Source organism: Saimiri boliviensis, chromosome 14 (assembly GCF_048565385.1).
Source record: "Saimiri boliviensis isolate mSaiBol1 chromosome 14, mSaiBol1.pri, whole genome shotgun sequence".
Classification (NCBI taxonomy): Eukaryota; Metazoa; Chordata; class Mammalia; order Primates; family Cebidae; genus Saimiri; species Saimiri boliviensis.
In genome coordinates, this window is record NC_133462.1 from 5,810,501 (window position 1) to 5,827,066 (window position 16,566).

The 16,566-nt window shown below is 48.9% G+C and overlaps 1 protein-coding gene across 27 annotated transcripts in view; it reads right to left on the reverse strand.

Annotated features, from left to right (window-relative positions):
- ZNF83 (zinc finger protein 83) overlaps window positions 1–16,566 on the reverse strand; it is a 97,554-nt gene that overhangs the window by 46,346 nt on the left and 34,642 nt on the right. For 22 of the 27 annotated variants that reach the window (XR_012513658.1, XR_012513652.1, XR_012513647.1 and 19 more), the window contains exons 1-2: window positions 10,618–10,722; window positions 6,766–6,853 (exon numbers count right to left, since the gene is read on the reverse strand). The exons of 1 other annotated variant lie outside the window; for it this stretch is intronic. Coding sequence is in view for 2 of the 26 variants with exons in the window: in XM_039466623.2 (XP_039322557.2) it covers window positions 6,766–6,827 (62 nt within the window). In the remaining 24 variants the exon portion in view is untranslated. Of the gene's footprint in view, window positions 1–1,835; window positions 2,029–6,662; window positions 6,721–6,765; window positions 6,854–10,617; window positions 10,723–16,566 lie in introns of those variants that run through there. 4 more of the 27 variants (XM_074385574.1, XM_039466624.2, XM_074385572.1 and 1 more) reach the window with 3 other exon arrangements.

The following is a 16,566-nucleotide window of genomic DNA, read 5'->3' on the forward strand; positions in this document are numbered from 1 at the left end:
ACTGGAGTGCAATGGCATCATCTCGGCTCACTGCAGCCTGGACCTCCTGTGCTCCAGTGATCCTCCTGCCTCAGCCTCCAGAGTAGCTGAGATTACAAGTGCGCACCATCACGCCCAGTTAATTTTTTTTCTTTTTTTGGCAGAGACTGGGGTCTCACTATGTTGCCCAGGTTGGCCTCAAACTCTTAGACTCAAGAATTCCCCTTGTCTGGGCCAGATGCGGTGGTTCACGCCTGTAATCCCAGCACTTTGGGAGGCTGAGGCAGGCAGATAACCCGGTCTCTACTAAAACTACAAAAATTAGCCAGGCGTGGTACACATGGGAGTTACAGGAGCAAGACTCCGTCTTGGCAAAAAAAAAAAAAAAAAAAAAATCTCCTTGCCTCAGCCTCCTAAAGCGCTGGGATAACAGGTGGGAGCCACTGCGCCCAGCCCCTCTTTATGACTGTTTCCCTCCCTAGTTCTGTACATATCTCTTACTCCCCCTTCTCTCTCTAGCTCTTATTTCTTTTTTCCTGGGATTCTGCTCACTTTGTACCTCTCTCCTCTCCTGCTGTTTATTCCCTTCTCCCCTCGATTCCTTCTCGTCCGCCACTTCCGCTCCATCCTCCCAACTTATTTAACCTCTTTTTCGTTCAATCTCAGTACGTTTCCGCCTCTTCTCCCGTCTCTGCGCCTCCCCTGCTCTCCCTGTTCCACCCTGTCTCCACTTTCTGGCACCCCACATTCCCAGGGTCCTCCCTGCTGTGGTTTCCTCTGTTCTTTGTCACCAGCACCACTCTGCTCCGAGTCCCTCCTCCTCTCCCTCACTCTGACGAGCGACCCTCTTTGCTGCCCCATACCTGCCTTGCTTCCTTTATCTCTGTACCTCTCGCTTTTCCCTGCATTTTTCCAGTTGCTTTTCTCCACTTTTTTTTTTTTCACTTTTGCTGTCTCTTGGCAAATCCCTCACCCATACTCTACTTTGCCATCTGTTACCAGTCTCTCTCATTCTTCTCTCTGCGTCAGGTTTTCTACTGCCTTGTCTGTCTCCTGATCCCTTTGGCCCACACAATCACAGGAGGGTTTGGAATAAGAAGCGCACTTTCCAGGGTCTGGAGTTGGGCAGGCAAGAACACCCTGGCACAGGACAGACCTTGGGCACCTCCCCAACGCGAGCTCTGGGAAAGCGGTGACTGCGGAGGGGAGTCCTGGGGAGCTGCAGGGTTCAGCACAAGGAGGGAGTGTCGGGGCGACGGGGCCTTAAGACGAGGGTGGGGTCTGCAGGATTCCAGGACCAGGCAAAGGCGCGACCTCCAGGGCGGGGCTGTGGCCGTGGCGCTGTGCTCCGGAAGCCGACTAGGGCGAGGGTGGGAGGCGCCCAGGGCGGGAATCCACCCCTAGGGTGAGGACTTTAAAAAGCCCGGGTCGGGAGGACTTAGAAAAAAGGGTTGTTTTGTTTGTTTTGTTTTTAAAGATGGGGTTTCTCCATGATGGCCAGGCTGTTCTTGAACTCCTGACCTCAGGTGATCCACCCACCTCGGCCTCCCAAAGTGCTGGAATTACAGGTGTGAGCCACCGCGCCCGGCCCTCCGGGAAAGGTTTTGAGCAGGAAAACTTGGCGATAAGAAGCGTGCACATGGCCCTGTGGTGCAAAGACCGGGGACGGGACCAGCCTCAGGGAGACTTTGCACCTTCAAGGAAGCGACCCCTGGACTCTCACGGGAATGTCTCAATTTGCTCTGCGTGAAGGAAGATAGGGGAGATTTCCAGGTCTGTGGGGACCCCATGGCCCAGGTACAGAACCCCGGGGACCTGTGAAGCGCAGACTTAATACAAGACAGAGCGAAACTCACGAGCTGCGGCGTGACCTCCCCTTCACGCGATCCGCTTCCGGTTTGTAAGAGTCTGCGCGCGCAGGACGGAAGCCAGGCCTGGGCGGGACCCACGTGACGTGGGCGGGGTTCACGTGGAGGTGGGCGGAACCCACGTGGAGGTGGGCGGGGTCCTGGCGAAGTGGGCGCGAGGCCCGAGGCGGAGAGACCTTGCCTTTAGAAACCAGAGGACCATAAGGGTTTGAACCTGTGCCTCTCTGAGGCTCGCTCCCCGCGCCTTTATTTTTCAGGTTTTGGAGAGAAGACCGGGCAAGAACGCTTGAAATGCAAAGCCCTACCTGGGCGGAACGTACGATTTCATGCTGGCGGCCCACAGAACAGAATAGAAATTCTCTCCGTTTCTATTTTCCGTTCACTTGGGAGGGAGTGTTCACCCTGGGCTCAGCTTTGGAGACTCTCTTAGGGTCACGGCCTGGGATGCGGGGTGGAGTGCTCAGGCCCGGGAGGAGGTCACCACCTGCTGCTTAAACAGTGCAGGGATGCATCAGGTTCCCGCTACTCTGGAAACAGCCGTGGGAGGATCACTGAGCCTCCGGGTCCGGCCAATGTGGGCTCCCTTCCTCATCTCTCTCTTTTTTTTTTTCCTTTAAACTTTTTTTTTTTTTTTTTTTTTTTTTTTTTTGAGACGGAGTTTCGCTCTTGTTACCCAGGCTGGAGTGCAATGGCGCGATCTCGGCTCACCGCAACCTCCGCCTCCTGGGTTCAGGCAATTCTCCTGCCTCAGCCTCCTGAGTAGCTGGGATTACAGGCACGCGCCACCATGCCCAGCTAGTTTTTTGTATTTTTAGTAGAGACGTGGTGGCGCACACCTGTAATCCCAGCTACTCAGGAGGCTGAGGCATAAGAAGTGCTTAAACCCAAGAGTCAGAGGTTTCAGTGAGCTGAGATTTCACCACTACACTCCAGCCTGGGCGGCAAAGTGAGATTCTGTCTCAAAAAAAAAAAAAGTTAATAAAAAGTTTTTCTGAATAAAATTACCTATATACATTCAGAAAAGGCACACTGTGATTTAAAAAAAATTGTATTTTAATTTTTTTGTCACTCTGTTACATCAGGCTAGAGTGCAATGGCACAATCTCCCATGCAAGCAATTCTCCTGCCTCAGCCTCCTGAGTAGCTGTGACTACAGGCATGCACCACCATGCCCAGCTAATTTTTTGCATTTTTATTTTATTTTATTTTCTCACCCCGCCCCCTCCCAATTTTTTACACTTTTAGTTGAGATGCAGTTTCACCTTGTTGGCCAGACTAGTCTCAAATTTCAGAACCCAAGTGATTCACCTGCCTTGGCCTCCCAAAATTAAAAAATTACAGGTGTGAGCCACAGCACCCAGTGGCACTTTGTGACATTACCGTGTAGTATGTGTCAGTTATACTGCATACCAGATACCAAAAACCCATATGTAAAATCATGTAAATTAATTAGTAAAATATTGTAACCCATGATAAAACCAGGAAGCAAATAGTAAGTCCATTTATACAGCCTCCAGAATGCTGAACAATTCCCTCTTAAGAAAAAAGACACAATTTCTACTTGCCACCAGCACACAATATAAGAACTGAAATACATGTTAAGATCACTATCTTCTGATGTCTGAGGTCAAGAAAATACACAGCATTATAAGGAATAAGAATGGACGGACAGCCAGGCACAGTGGCTCAGACCTATAATCCCAACACTCTGGGAGGCAGAGGCGGGCAGATCACGAGGTCAGGAGTTTGAGTCCAGCCTGGCCAACACAGTGAAACCCCATCTCTACTAAAAATACAAAAATTAGCTGGGCATGGTGGCGCACGCCTGTAATCTCAGCTACTTGGGAGGCTGAGGCAGAACTGCTTGAACCCAGGAGGCGGAGGTTGCGGTGAGCCGAGATCGCGCCATTGCACTCCAGCCTGGGCAACAAGAGCGAAACTCCGTCTCAAAAAAAAAAAAAAAGAAAAATTAGCCGGACACAGTGGCAGGCACCTGTAATACCAGCTGCTCAGGAGGCTAAGGCAGGATAATCGCTGAACCCAGGAGGCGCAGGTTACAGTGAGCCGAGATTATTCCATTATACTCCAGCCTCAGCAACAAGAGCAAATCTCAGTCTCAAAAAAATAAAGAGATATAAAATAACTATTGGGTACTGGGCTTAGTACCAGAGCGATGAAATAATCTGTACAAAAACCCCAATGACATGACTTCGCCCATGTAACAAACCTTCACATGTAGCCCCAAACCTAAAGTAAAAAATAAAAAATAAAAAATGTTGTTTTCTTTTTTTTTTTTTTTTTGAGATGGAGTTTCGCTCGTTACCCAGGCTGGAGTGCAATGGCGCGATCTTGGCTCAACGCAACCTCTGCCTCCTGGGTTCAGGCAATTCTCCTGCCTCAGCCTCCTGAGTAGCTGGGATTACAGGCACGCGCCACCATGCCCAGCTAATTTTTTGTATTTTTAGTAGATACTGGGTTTCACCATGTTGACCAGGATGGTCTCGATCTCTTGACGTCGTGATCTACCCGACTCCGCCTCCCAAAGTGCTGGGATTACAGGCGTGAGCCACCGCGACTGGCCCAGTAAAAAAATGTTTTAATTTACTGCAGAATTTTTTCGAAAGCACCGTAACGATTCAGAAATACACAAGTATGAGAGTTGCTCTAACGTCTGGCACAGAACTGACATAGTGGGTCCCCGGTGAGGCTGGAAGGAGGGCGGAGAACGGGACAGGGTAAGGAGGTACTTTACAGCCAAGGGGCTAAGCTGCAGCTTTGCTTGAAGCTTTACCACAAAACAAGTATGTACATCGTGTGGTGTTTAAACATAAAAATATATATTTAATAATTGGTAAGCTGGGAATAGTGGCTCACACCTGTAATCCCAACACTCTCGGAGGCTGAGGTGGGTGGATTACCTGAGGTCAGCAGTTTGAGATCAGCCTGGTGACATGGTGAAACTCCATCTCTACTAAAACTTCAAAAAAAATTAGCAAGGTGTGGTCACACATGCCTATAATCCCAGTTACTTGGGAGGCTGAGGCAGGAGAATCCCTTGAACCTGGAAGGCGGTGGTTGCAGGGAGCTGAGTTCATGCCACTGCACTCCAGCCTGAACAACAGAGAGAGGCTTTGTCTGAAGAAATAATAGTAATAATTGGAATAAAAATAAGCTTCCATCCTACAAGGATAAAAAAGAAGTACTGCTCACATATTTGAGAAAAATCGTAACCATTTTTACCGAAAACACCTGTTTCACAAGCCTCTCCACAGTAACATCACAGTCTCCATGAGCTTAAGGCGTTGAGAACGGTTTAATAAATCTCCTGTTATTATTTAGGTTGCTTTCATATTCTTAAAATAATGATGGAATAAAACACCTTGTATTATTCATGTCTGTGTGTGAACTTTCCATTCTAACGAGTAAGAAGTTTGGAGTCGCTGGGCGCGGTGGCTCACGCCTGTAATTCCAGCACTTTGGGAAGCCAAGGCGGGTGGATCACAAGGTCAAGAGATCCAGACCATCCTGGTCAACATGGTGAAACCCCGTCTCTACTAAAAATACAAAAAATTAGCTGGACATTGTGGTGCGTGCCTGTAATCCCAGCTACTCAGGAGGCTGAGGCAGGAGAATTGCGTGAACTCAGGAGGCGGAGGTTGCGGTGCGCTGAGATCGCGCCATTGCACTCCAGCCTGGGTAACAAGAGCGAAACCCTGTCTCAAAAAAAAAAAAAAATAGAATTTTGGAGTCAGAAACACAAAAGCTCACTAATTACCTAAAAATGTAGTATAAAATCAGGCAGAAAAAAATTTTTCTTTTTTTTTTAAAGCAAATTTGGTTGTTTTATTCATAAGTAATTAAACTAGGCAAAGTAGAACTGATGTTGTTACGATGCAGGAAATACAAGACCTCTTTTCACAAATATTAGCATAACCAAAAAATAGTGGCTATAGTACAACAGAGGCAAAAGGGCCGAGGGAATCAACGAAGTATGTGACAGAGTAACCCTTCACCTCAAGTCTTGTTTTGTTTTTTGAGACGTAGTCTCCATCTGTTATCCAGAGTAGAGTGCACTGGCGGAATCTGAGCTCCCTACAACCTCCACCTCCCAGTTCAAGCAATTTTCCTGCCTCAGCCTCCCTAGTAGCTGGGACTACAGGTACGTGCCACTATGCCTGGCTAATTTTCTGTGTTTAGTTTCTTTGTTTTTTTGTTTGTTTTTTGAGACAGAGACTGGTTCCGTCACCAGACTGGAACGCAGTGTTGCGATCTCAGCTCCCTGCAACCTCTGACTCCTGGGTTTATGCGATTCTCCTGCCGCAGCCTCCCGAGTAGCTGGGACTACAGGCACATGTCACCATGCCCAGCTAATTTGTGTAATTTTAGTGGAGACAGGGTTTCACCATATTGGCCAGACTGGTCTCAAACTCCTGATTTCAAGTGATTCACCCGGCTTGGTCTTCCAAAGTGCTGGGATTACAGGCCTAAGCTACCACACTCGGCCATTATTGGACTCCCTTTCTAGAATTTATCATGGACTTTGTACACATTAATACATAACTTCCATTGGCAGCTGCTCTACTCCTGGTCTACAGCGAGCTAACGGTGCATCCAGATGTGGCCCCTGAACAATCCCTGCTGCCCAGCAGCCCTGACACCACGGGGCCCACACCCTGTCTCCATCCATGTCTGGGGTGAGCCCTTCCCAAGACCATGCCCAGTGCAGCCTCTTCCCAAGCTCATGTCACTGGGTCACCAGAAATGGAATCTGAGATGAGAGGGACTGAGGGAAAGCATGGGTGAGTGCCAGCAAACCTGTCAGGTAGGACGCTTCAGACTCAGAGAAGATTCCCAACTGCAAGGCCCAGCATTTCTGAAAGGAAGGAGACAGAACAATAGATGGAGAAGATCATCTCACCTGAGGAAGAGCCATCCCTGGCTCCTTTGCTTCTCTCTTCCCCTTCCGGGTTTCTTCCTCATGTATCAAGGGTCTTTAGAAGTCAATCCTGAAAGTCAAAAATACGTTGTTTATTGCTCAGAATCAACACACTCCCTCCCTGGAACACGACGACACACATAAAGGAGACCTCACCCTGAAGAAATATGGTTCCCTCTGCTGCCCACTGCACCAGGGATGATAAACTCCTACAAAAAAACTAAGTGATTTTTGATCCCTTTTTTCAGAACCCGCATCCCTACTGGAGAAGCTCCAGTGGGGAGCTGGGATGGAATGAGCTCCCCTTCAGGGCACAGACCCAGTCCTCACCAAAGCCCAGGCAGAGGCTGGGTGTGGTGGCTCACGACTTTAATCCCAGCACTCTGGAAGGCCGAGGGAGGTGGATCGTATGAGCACAGGAGTTTGAGACCAGCCTGGGCAACATGGTGAAACCCCATCTCTACGAAAAATACAAACACTTAGCCAGGCATGCTGGTACACATCTCTGTGTCTGTGCTCCCCGCTAATTAGGAGGCTCAGGTGGGAGGATCACTTGAGTCCAGGGTGTGCAGGTTGCAATGAGCCAAGATTGCCCCACTGCACTCCAGTCTGGATGACATGAGTAAGACTCTATCTTTAAAAAAAAAAAAAAAAAAAAAATCCCAGGTATGAGGGTTCATGCCTGTAATTTCAGAACTTTGAGAAGCAGAGGCAGGCGGATCACAAGGTTAGGAGTTCAAGACTTGCCTGGCCAAGAGACCAGCCCAGTTAATATGGTACAACCTTGCATCTACTAAAAATAAAAAGCTTACCCAGGTGTGGTGGCCTATGCCTGTAATCCCAGCTACTTGGAAGGCTGAGGCAAGAGAATCACCTGAACCTGGGAAGTGGAGGTGGCAGTGAAACGACATGGTGCCATTGCACTCTGCCCTGGGCAACAAGAGCAAATCTCCATCTTTAAAAAAAATAAAAATAAAAATAAATGTGCTATGTAGGCCAGGTGCGGTGGCTCATCCCTGTAATCCCAACTGCAATCCCAGTACTTTGGGAGGCGAAGACAGGAGGACGCTTTGAGCTCAGGATTTTGACACCAGCCCAGGAAACAGAGTGATACTCCATTTCCACACACACACAAAAATACAAAACCTAGTCAGGTTTGGTGGCTCATGCCTGTGGTTTCACCTACTTGGGAGACTGAGTCAGGAGGATCACTTGGGTCTACCAGGTTGAGGCTGTAATTAGAGGAGATCACCCCACTGCACTCCAGCCGGAGCCACAGAACCACACCCTGCCTCAACATAGCAATTAATTAAATTATAAGTGTTATATAATCACATAAAGTAATTATTTGTTGTTTTGTTTTGCTTTTTTGAGATAAAGTTTCACTCTTGTTTCCTGGCCTGGAGTGCAATGGTGCAATCTCCACTCACTGAAACCTCCACTTCTTGGGTTCAAGCGATTCTCCTGCCTCAGTCTCCCAAGTAGCTGGGATTGCAGGCATGCACCACCATGCCCAGGTAATTTTGTATTTTTGGTAGAGACAGATTTTCTCCATGTTTGTCAGGCTGGTCTCAAACTCCAGACCTCAGGTGATTCACCCACCTTGGCCTCCCAAAGTGCTGGGATTACGGGCGTGAGCCATTGCACTCAGCCCATAAAATGATTTTTTTCCACTTCACTGCCCCACTTCCTACCCTACTCTGGGAAAAGGGAAGAAAGTGACTCACAACTGAATAAATCACTGCCCTCTAGCTGAATAGGGATTCCAAGTGGAAGCTAACCTCTGATACCAAGCTTTATAGAATGCACATATCTTATAGATGTGAATATGTAAATTCTCAATCTCATCTGTATAATTTTTTAAAGTTCTAAGTTATTATATAATATAACTTATGAAGTCAACATGTCCCAACTAATCATATCCAATGAATTCATCCACTCATCTGAACCCAAAATCTCCCAACCCTTTTTTTCTTCTGAGACAGGGTCTGGCTCTGTTAACCAGGCTGGAGTGCAGCGGCATGATCTCGGCTCACTGCAGCCTAGATCTCCTGGGCTCAAGTGACTCTCCTGCTTCAGCCTCCAGAGTAGCTGGGAGTACAGGTACACACCATCATGCCCAGTTAGTGTGTGAGAGTGTGCGTGTATGAGAGTGTGTGAGAGTGTGTGTGAGAGTGTCAGAGATGGGGTCTCACTATGCTGCCCAGGCTGGTCTGGAACTCCTGCACTCCATCAATCCCCTTGCCTCAGTCTCCTGAAATGCGGGGATAACAGGCAGGAGCCACTGCACCCAGCCCCTCTTTCTTCATTACTGTACTTCCCTCCCTAATTCTGTACATCTCTCTCATTCTACCGCTCTCTCTCTAGCTCTTGTGGTTGTTGTTGTTTGTTTGTTTTTTCCTGCAACCTCCGCCTCTTTTCCTGCTTCAGCCCTTGTAGTAGCTGGGATTACAGACATGAGCCACCACGCCCAGCTAATGTTATATTTTTAGTAGAGAGGAGATTTCTCCATGCTGGTCAGGCTTGGCTCGAACTCTCAACCTCAGGTGATCCATCCACCTTGGCCTCCCAAAGTGCTGGGATTCCAGGTGTGAGCCACCGCGCCCAGCCTCTAGCTCTTTTCTTTTTCCCTGGAATTCTGCTTCTCACTTTGTCCCCCTCTCCTCTCCTGCTGTTTATCCCCTTCTCCCCTCTATTCCTCCTCTTCCACCTCTTCTGCTCCATCCTCCCAAATTATTTAACCTCTTGTTGCTCCTTTTCTGGAATCTTTCGATTGTCCTCAATCTCTATACAATTTCTGCCTCTTCTCCCATATCTGCGCCTCCTCTGCTCTCCCTGTTAAATTCTCTCTTCCCTGTTATATCCCCCGTACCCACTCTCTGGCACCCCACATCCCCAGGTGTCCTCCGTGCTGTGCTTCCCTCTGTTCTCCTTGCCACCAGCACCCTCTGCTCTGTCTGCCCCGGCTCCAAACCCCTCCTCGTCTCCCTCACTCTCCTGAGCCTCCCTCTTTGCTGCCTCATCCCTGCCTTGCTGTCCTTCATCTCTGTACATTTCGCTTTTCTCTACATTTCTCCAGTTGCTTTTCTCCTTTTTTTCCCCCCCACTTTTGCTGTCTCTTGGCAAATCCCTCACCCATCCTCTACTTTGCCATCTGTTGTGGGTGTTTCCCATTCTTCTTTTCTCAGACTCAGGTTTCCTACTGTTCTCTGTCTGTCTCCTGATGTCTTTGGCCCACACAATCACAGGAGGGTTTGCATACCGGAGAAGCACATTTTTACAGGGGTTGGAGCTGGGCAAGCAAGAACATCCCGTGTCAAAGGACAGGCCCCGGGCACCTCCCCAATGCGGACTCAGGAAAAGCGCTGACTGCGGAGGGGAGATCTGGGGAGCGGCAGAGCCCCTCACGAGGAGGGAAATGTGGAGTGATGGCGCCTTAGGAAAAGGGTGGGGTCTGCAGGATCCCACAGCCAGGCAGAGGACGCGGCCTCCCCGGACTGGGGCCGCGGCGCTGCACTCCAGGGCGGGAATCTACCTCTCGGGTGAGGACTTCAAAAAGCGAGAGGCGGGAGGAGTCAAAAAAAGGTTTTGAGCGAGAAAACTATGGGATAGAACGTGTATATATTGCTCCATAGCAGAAAAACCGGGTGGGGACCAGCCTGGGTCGACTTTCAACCCAAAAGGAAGCGACCCCCGGACTCTCAGGGGGTCTCAATTTGCTCTGGGTGAAGGAAGATGCGAGAGAATTTCCGGGTCTTTGGGTCCCCACGACCCAGGTACAGATCAGCCTGGGACCTGGGAAGCGCAGAGTCAATAGGAGACAGCGAAACTCACGTGCAGCGGCGGGAGCTTCACTCTGCGCCATCGGTTTCTGGGTTTGCGCGAATCTGCGCAGGACGGAAGCCGGGCCTGAGCGGCCCCGTGGGAGGTGGGTGGAGCCTGGAGTACGTAGAGGCGGGGCCTGGGCGACGTAGGGGCGGGGCGAGAGGCGCAGAGACCTTGCCCCTCGGAACCTACAGAGGCAGGTGGGTGGGGCCTGGGTGACGTAGGGGCGGGGCGAGAGGCGCAGAGACCTTGTCCCTCGGAACCTGCAGAGGCAGGTGGGTGGGGCCTGGACGACGTAGGGGCGGAGCAAGAGGCGCAGAGACCTTGCCCCTCGGAACCTGCAGCGGCAGGTGGGTGGGGCCTGGGCGACGTAGGGGCGGGGCGAGAGGCGCAGAGACCTTGTCCCTCGGAACCTGCAGAGGCAGGTGGGTGGGGCCTGGGCGACGTAGGGGCGGAGCGAGAGGCGCAGAGACCTTGCCCCTCGGAACCTGCAGAGGCAGGTGGGTGGGGCATGGGCGACGAAGGGGCGGGGCGAGAGGCGCAGAGACCTTGTCCCTCGGAACCTGCAGCGGCAGGTGGGTGGGGCCTGGGCGACGTAGGGGCGGGGCGAAAGGCGCAGAGACCTTGCCCCTCAGAACCAGGAGAGGGCAGGGCTGGGCGGGCCAAGTGCATCTCTCAGCCTCGCTCCCACCGCCTCTACTTTTCGAGTTACAGTTCCATCTGGGGCAGTATTATTAGAGATGAAGGTACAACATTGAGCTTCAATCATGATGCAAACTCCACCTTTCTCCGCTAATATCATGTCTAATGCTATTGTTTTCCCAGGTGGATCTTAACTTCTCAGCTATTCCTTTAATTGCACCTCTTAGACTTACATAATTAACAAATTGTTACCTGTTGTAATAAATAGATAAATATAATTTATCCAGTCTACATTTTTATTAATACTTGCTATCCCAAATAATGACTCAAAACGTTCAGCTAATTGACTCCGAGCTTTAAATTTATCTGTTACTTGCCGGGCGCGGTGGCTCAAGCCTGTAATCCCAGCATTTTGGGAGGCCGAGGCGGGTGGATCACGAGGTCGAGAGATCGAGACCATCCTGGTCAACATGGTGAAACCCCGTCTCTACTAAAAATAAAAAAAAATTAGCTGGGCATGGTGGCACGTGCCTGTAATCCCAGCTACTCAGGAGGCTGAGGCAGGAGAATTGCCTGAACCCGGGAGGCGGAGGTTGCGGTGAGCCGAGATCGCGCCATTGCACTCCAGCCTGGGTAACAAGAGCGAAACTCCGTCTCAAAAAAAAAAAAAAAAAAAAATTTATCTGTTACTCCCCATGGCACCCCAATGGCATCTATATAAACATCAGGATCAAAAGATGCACAAGGGGGCCGGGCGCGGTGGCTCAAGCCTGTAATCCCAGCACTTTGGGAGGCCGAGGCGGATGGATCACGAGGTCAAGAAATCGAGACCATCCTGGTCACCATGGTGAAACCCCGTCTCTACTAAAAATACAAAAAATTAGCTGGGCATGGTGGCGTGTGCCTGTAATCCCAGCTACTCAGGAGGCTGAGGCAGGAGAATTGCCTGAACCCAGGGGGCGGAGGTTGCGGTGAGCCGAGATGGCGCCATTGCACTCCAGCCTGGGTAACAAGAGCGAAACTCCGTTTCAAAAAAATAAAAAATAAAAAGACGCACAAGGAACACTCCGTGTACAGCCATACTTAGCTGTTATTTTCCTTGGTGGATGAAATGCCAGGGTGAAAGGGATAGCCAGTTGAATTAGAGTGCTGGGATTACAGGCTTGAGCCACCGTGCCTGGCTAATCCTCTATTTAAATAAATCATTAATGGTTGATAGTATGAGTGCCTAAAGAATATTTCCCTACATATATACCTATAATTATATCTTAGTTCATAATCGGAGGAATGCCTAGAGTGGACACAGTACAGAGCATGAATTAAGGAATAAGGAGCTTATAACTGGAGAAATGCCTAGAGCAGATACAATGCAGAGCATGAATTAAGGGGAAAACGGTTTTACCAGGACAAGAATCCATGGCCCAGGCGGCAGCATTCAGTATGGTAAAGATACCCGCTGTATGGCAGGCTTGGGGCGAGAGGCACTCCTCCTGATAAAGGAGTTGTAGGACCTTGCTCCAGTTCTTGTGGAAGGCTGCCCTCAGAACCGCAATCCACCTTGGTGACTGTGAACTTTATCAGCTCTTGCTACTGTGCTGCTTGAAAAGCATCTTCCCTGCCGGGCGCGGTGGCTCAAGCCTGTAATCCCAGCACTTTGGGAGGCCGAGGCGGGTGGATCACAAGGTCGAGAGATCGAGACCAATCTGGTCAACATGGTGAAACCCCATCTCTACTAAAAATACAAAAAATTAGCTGGGCATGGTGGCGCGTGCCTATAATCCCAGCTACTCGGGAGGCTGAGGCAGGAGAATTGCCTGAACCCAGGAGGCGGAGGTTGCGGTGAGCCGAGATCGTGCCATTGCACTCCAGCCTGGGTGACAAAACCGAAACTCCGTCTAAAAAAAAAAAAAAGAAAAAAAAAAAAAAAAAAAGAAAAGCATCTTCCCATAGAAGCCATTGGAAGCTGCCAGCAGGTGGCGGTAACCTTGACAGCTCTGTCACTGCTATGTGATTTAAGCATCCTCCTATAAATCTACTCAGTAGTTTGCCAATAGAAGTATCGCACATGGCACCCTCTTCACTGTGCACAGCCCACCTCTGTGCCTCGGTGACCTAATAGTAGTGGACCCCTTATTGCACACGGCCCTTGCCTTTGTGGGAACAGGGCCCTTGCCTTCGTGGGAACGGGCCCCTTGCTGCGCGCTGTCCACCTCCTGGCTAGGTGACCTAATGGGGGTGGACCCCATGTTTTATTGCTCACAACCCTATCACTATCCTTAAAGATTATTTCACTCACTGCCCTGCCCCTAACCTATACACAATAAATACTCATGCTTCTGGACATTCGGGGCCTCGCCTGAGTCCGCTTATAGGTGTCATGGCCCCCTGAGCCCAGCAGTATTTTCTTTGTACTTCTGTGTCCTGTCTCTTTATTTCTCGGATCCTGCGCCTCAGCACAGCATAAGGCTCACCCCACGACCCTGTGGGGCACTCAGCCCTACATCTGGCTCCCGACATGCCCTACACCAAGCACGAAAGTTAACAATCACTTTTGTTTAGAGTGCAAATGGAATGTTTAATCCATTCCAGCCAGGCATTTGCATACTGTCTCAATTGTTGAACTTTGCTTTAAATCTTTTACCTCTACTATGTCTACTTTGGTCTTGTCACTAGGTATGTGGGGGGATAGTATGAGGAGGATGGGACAGAGGTGGTGAAGGAGCAAGAAAACATATTTCAAAGAAGCTCCTAGGGTCCTTTCCTGAGGTGTTGGCCCCTATACCATAAATACGACCTAAAGAAGGAGAGGGATTTTGAAACGTTTCAATAGTGTTAGTAAGCTGTACAGGAAGGACTACATTGGTTGTATCCACAATTGGGAAAAGCAACCCCTTTGGTGAAATGAATAAATGGTCTTAAGGACTGGCAAAGACTTGTGGGAACAGTCCAACCAAGACCTTTAGTGCTCCGTAGGACACTGGACCAAGTATAACAGAGGGAATCTGTTCGGGAAGGACAAGAATCCCATTCCCACCAGCTAACACAACTGCTACTCTCGGGATTATGGCCTGTGCAAGAATCCAATATATGCTTCCAATCTCAGGAGGTCCGGGAAGGGCAGCAATATTTCTCAGAAGCAGTAGGCTGTCTTTGGTTCTGTAAATTACTGCAGGGCATGACTAAACCAGCATCAAAAGTAGTAATGCAGGGTGAGCTTGATCTGGTTACATTAATGATGAAATAGCTAAGCACTGGATAGGAAAAAGTAAGAGAACAGTAAATACAGGAAGGTTAGATTTTTCTTAGCTTCATTTTGGAAGAATTGTTTCCTGAAACGGTAGCCCATGATTCTGGAACCAATGATGCTTTCTTCACTTGGGTATGGACTAGAGTCTCAGTGGTTAGAGACACAAGGTCGGATCCCTCCCAAGCTGGCTCAGGCTTCTGTTCTTTCCACCTCGATGAAAATGTGGTCTCAGCCAGGTGCGGTGGCTCACACCTGTAATCCCAGCAGGTTGGGAGGTTGAGGCAGGTGGATCACGAGGTGAGGAGTTTGAGACCATCCTGGCTAACACAGTGAAACCTAGTTGCTACTAAAAATTAAAAAATTGAGCCTGGCATTGTGGCATGCACCAGTAGTCCCAGCTACTCAGGAGGCTGAGGCAGGAGAATCACTTGAACCGAAGAGGCGGAGGTTGCGGTGAGCGGAGATCGCGCCAGTGCACTCTAGCCTGAGTAACAGAGTGAGACTCTGTCTCAGGAGAAAAAAGGAAAAAGAAAAAGTAAACGTGGTCTCCAGGTTGCTGCTGGTGTACTGTGAATTCCAGGGGTGGTGCCTGTGCTAGAAGACCTCTGGTTTTAGAAGATAGAGGAGAGACCAAATATGTAATTTATGAGCAACTGATCTTTTCTTTTTCAAATGTAGGAAGGACAGTGGTGGAATGTAAGAAGGGCAGCCTGTACATCACATAAGGGGATAGACCAATGCCTTTCCAAGGGGCAGTTCTGATTTCTTGATAGTGTAATGGGAAGGCATTTAGTTTAGGGTAACCAGATTTCTAGAACTAATTTAGTTAGGTGACTTCTGAGAGTTTGGTTCATCCTACTTTTCCCGAGGAAGATGGACGTCAAAGAATATGATATTCCCATTTTATGTCTAATACTTGAGCCAACTTTTTAATGACAAGTGCGGTAAAATTGGTTCCATTGTCTGAATCAATATTTTCTATTAGCACAAACTTAGGTACGGTATGTTCAAATAATGACTTAACCACATTGCTAGCAGTTGGACTCGAGAAATGGATAGCCTCTACCCAATGAGTAAAATGGTCTATTAATATTTTAGTCAACTGATTTGGGGCATTTCAGTGCAATCAATTTGAATACTTTGAAATGGTCTTAATTCTAGATTTCTTCCCCTAGGCGTAATTGCCTCAAGGCCTATTTATTCATCTTTGTACATATTAAACAACTATCTGTGACTTGTCTTGTTAATGGATAAATTCCAATGCAGGCATGAGACAACTGTGTTACACGAGGCCCCCAATGAGTTCCTTGATGTCACTGAGAGGACTCCTCTTGTAAGAGGTTTAGACATTTCTTTCTGATCTGGCAATACCCACCTACCCTCCAAATTTTCTTTAGCCCCTATTTTTATCAATTTTTCTTTTTTGATGGGGGAGAAAATAGGACCTTACTGCAGGAGAAGGAAGGTCAGAGGTTAAACAAAAGATAGGCATTTCAGGAGACATGGCACCTTGTTAGACTCCCTGATCTGCAAGGTTATTTCCTCACCCCTCAAAGGAGAAGTCTTTTGAATGTCCTGATACATGTACAATTGCTATTTCCTCTGGAAGCAGGAGATTGTTTAAAACAGGGACAACTGGCCGGGCTTGGTGGCTCACGCCTATAATCTAGGTCAAGGCGAGTGGATCACCTGAGGTTGGGAGTCCAAGAACAGCTTGATCAACATGGTGAAACTCCGTCTTTAAAAAAAAAAAAAAAAAAATTAGGCCGGGCGCGGTGGCTCAAGCCTGTAATCCCAGCACTTTGGGAGGCTGAGGCGGGCGGATCACGAGGTCGAGAGATCGAGACCATCCTGGTCAACATGGTGAAACCCCATCTCTACTAAAAATACAAAAAAATAGCTGGGCATGGTGGTGCGTGCCTGTAATCCCAGCTACTCAGGAGGCTAAGGCAGGAGAATTGCCTGAACCCAGGAGGCGGAGGTTGCAGTGAGCCGAGATCGCGCCATTGCACTCCAGCCTGGGTGACATGAGCGAAACTCCGTCTCAAAAAAAAAAAAAAAAAAAATAA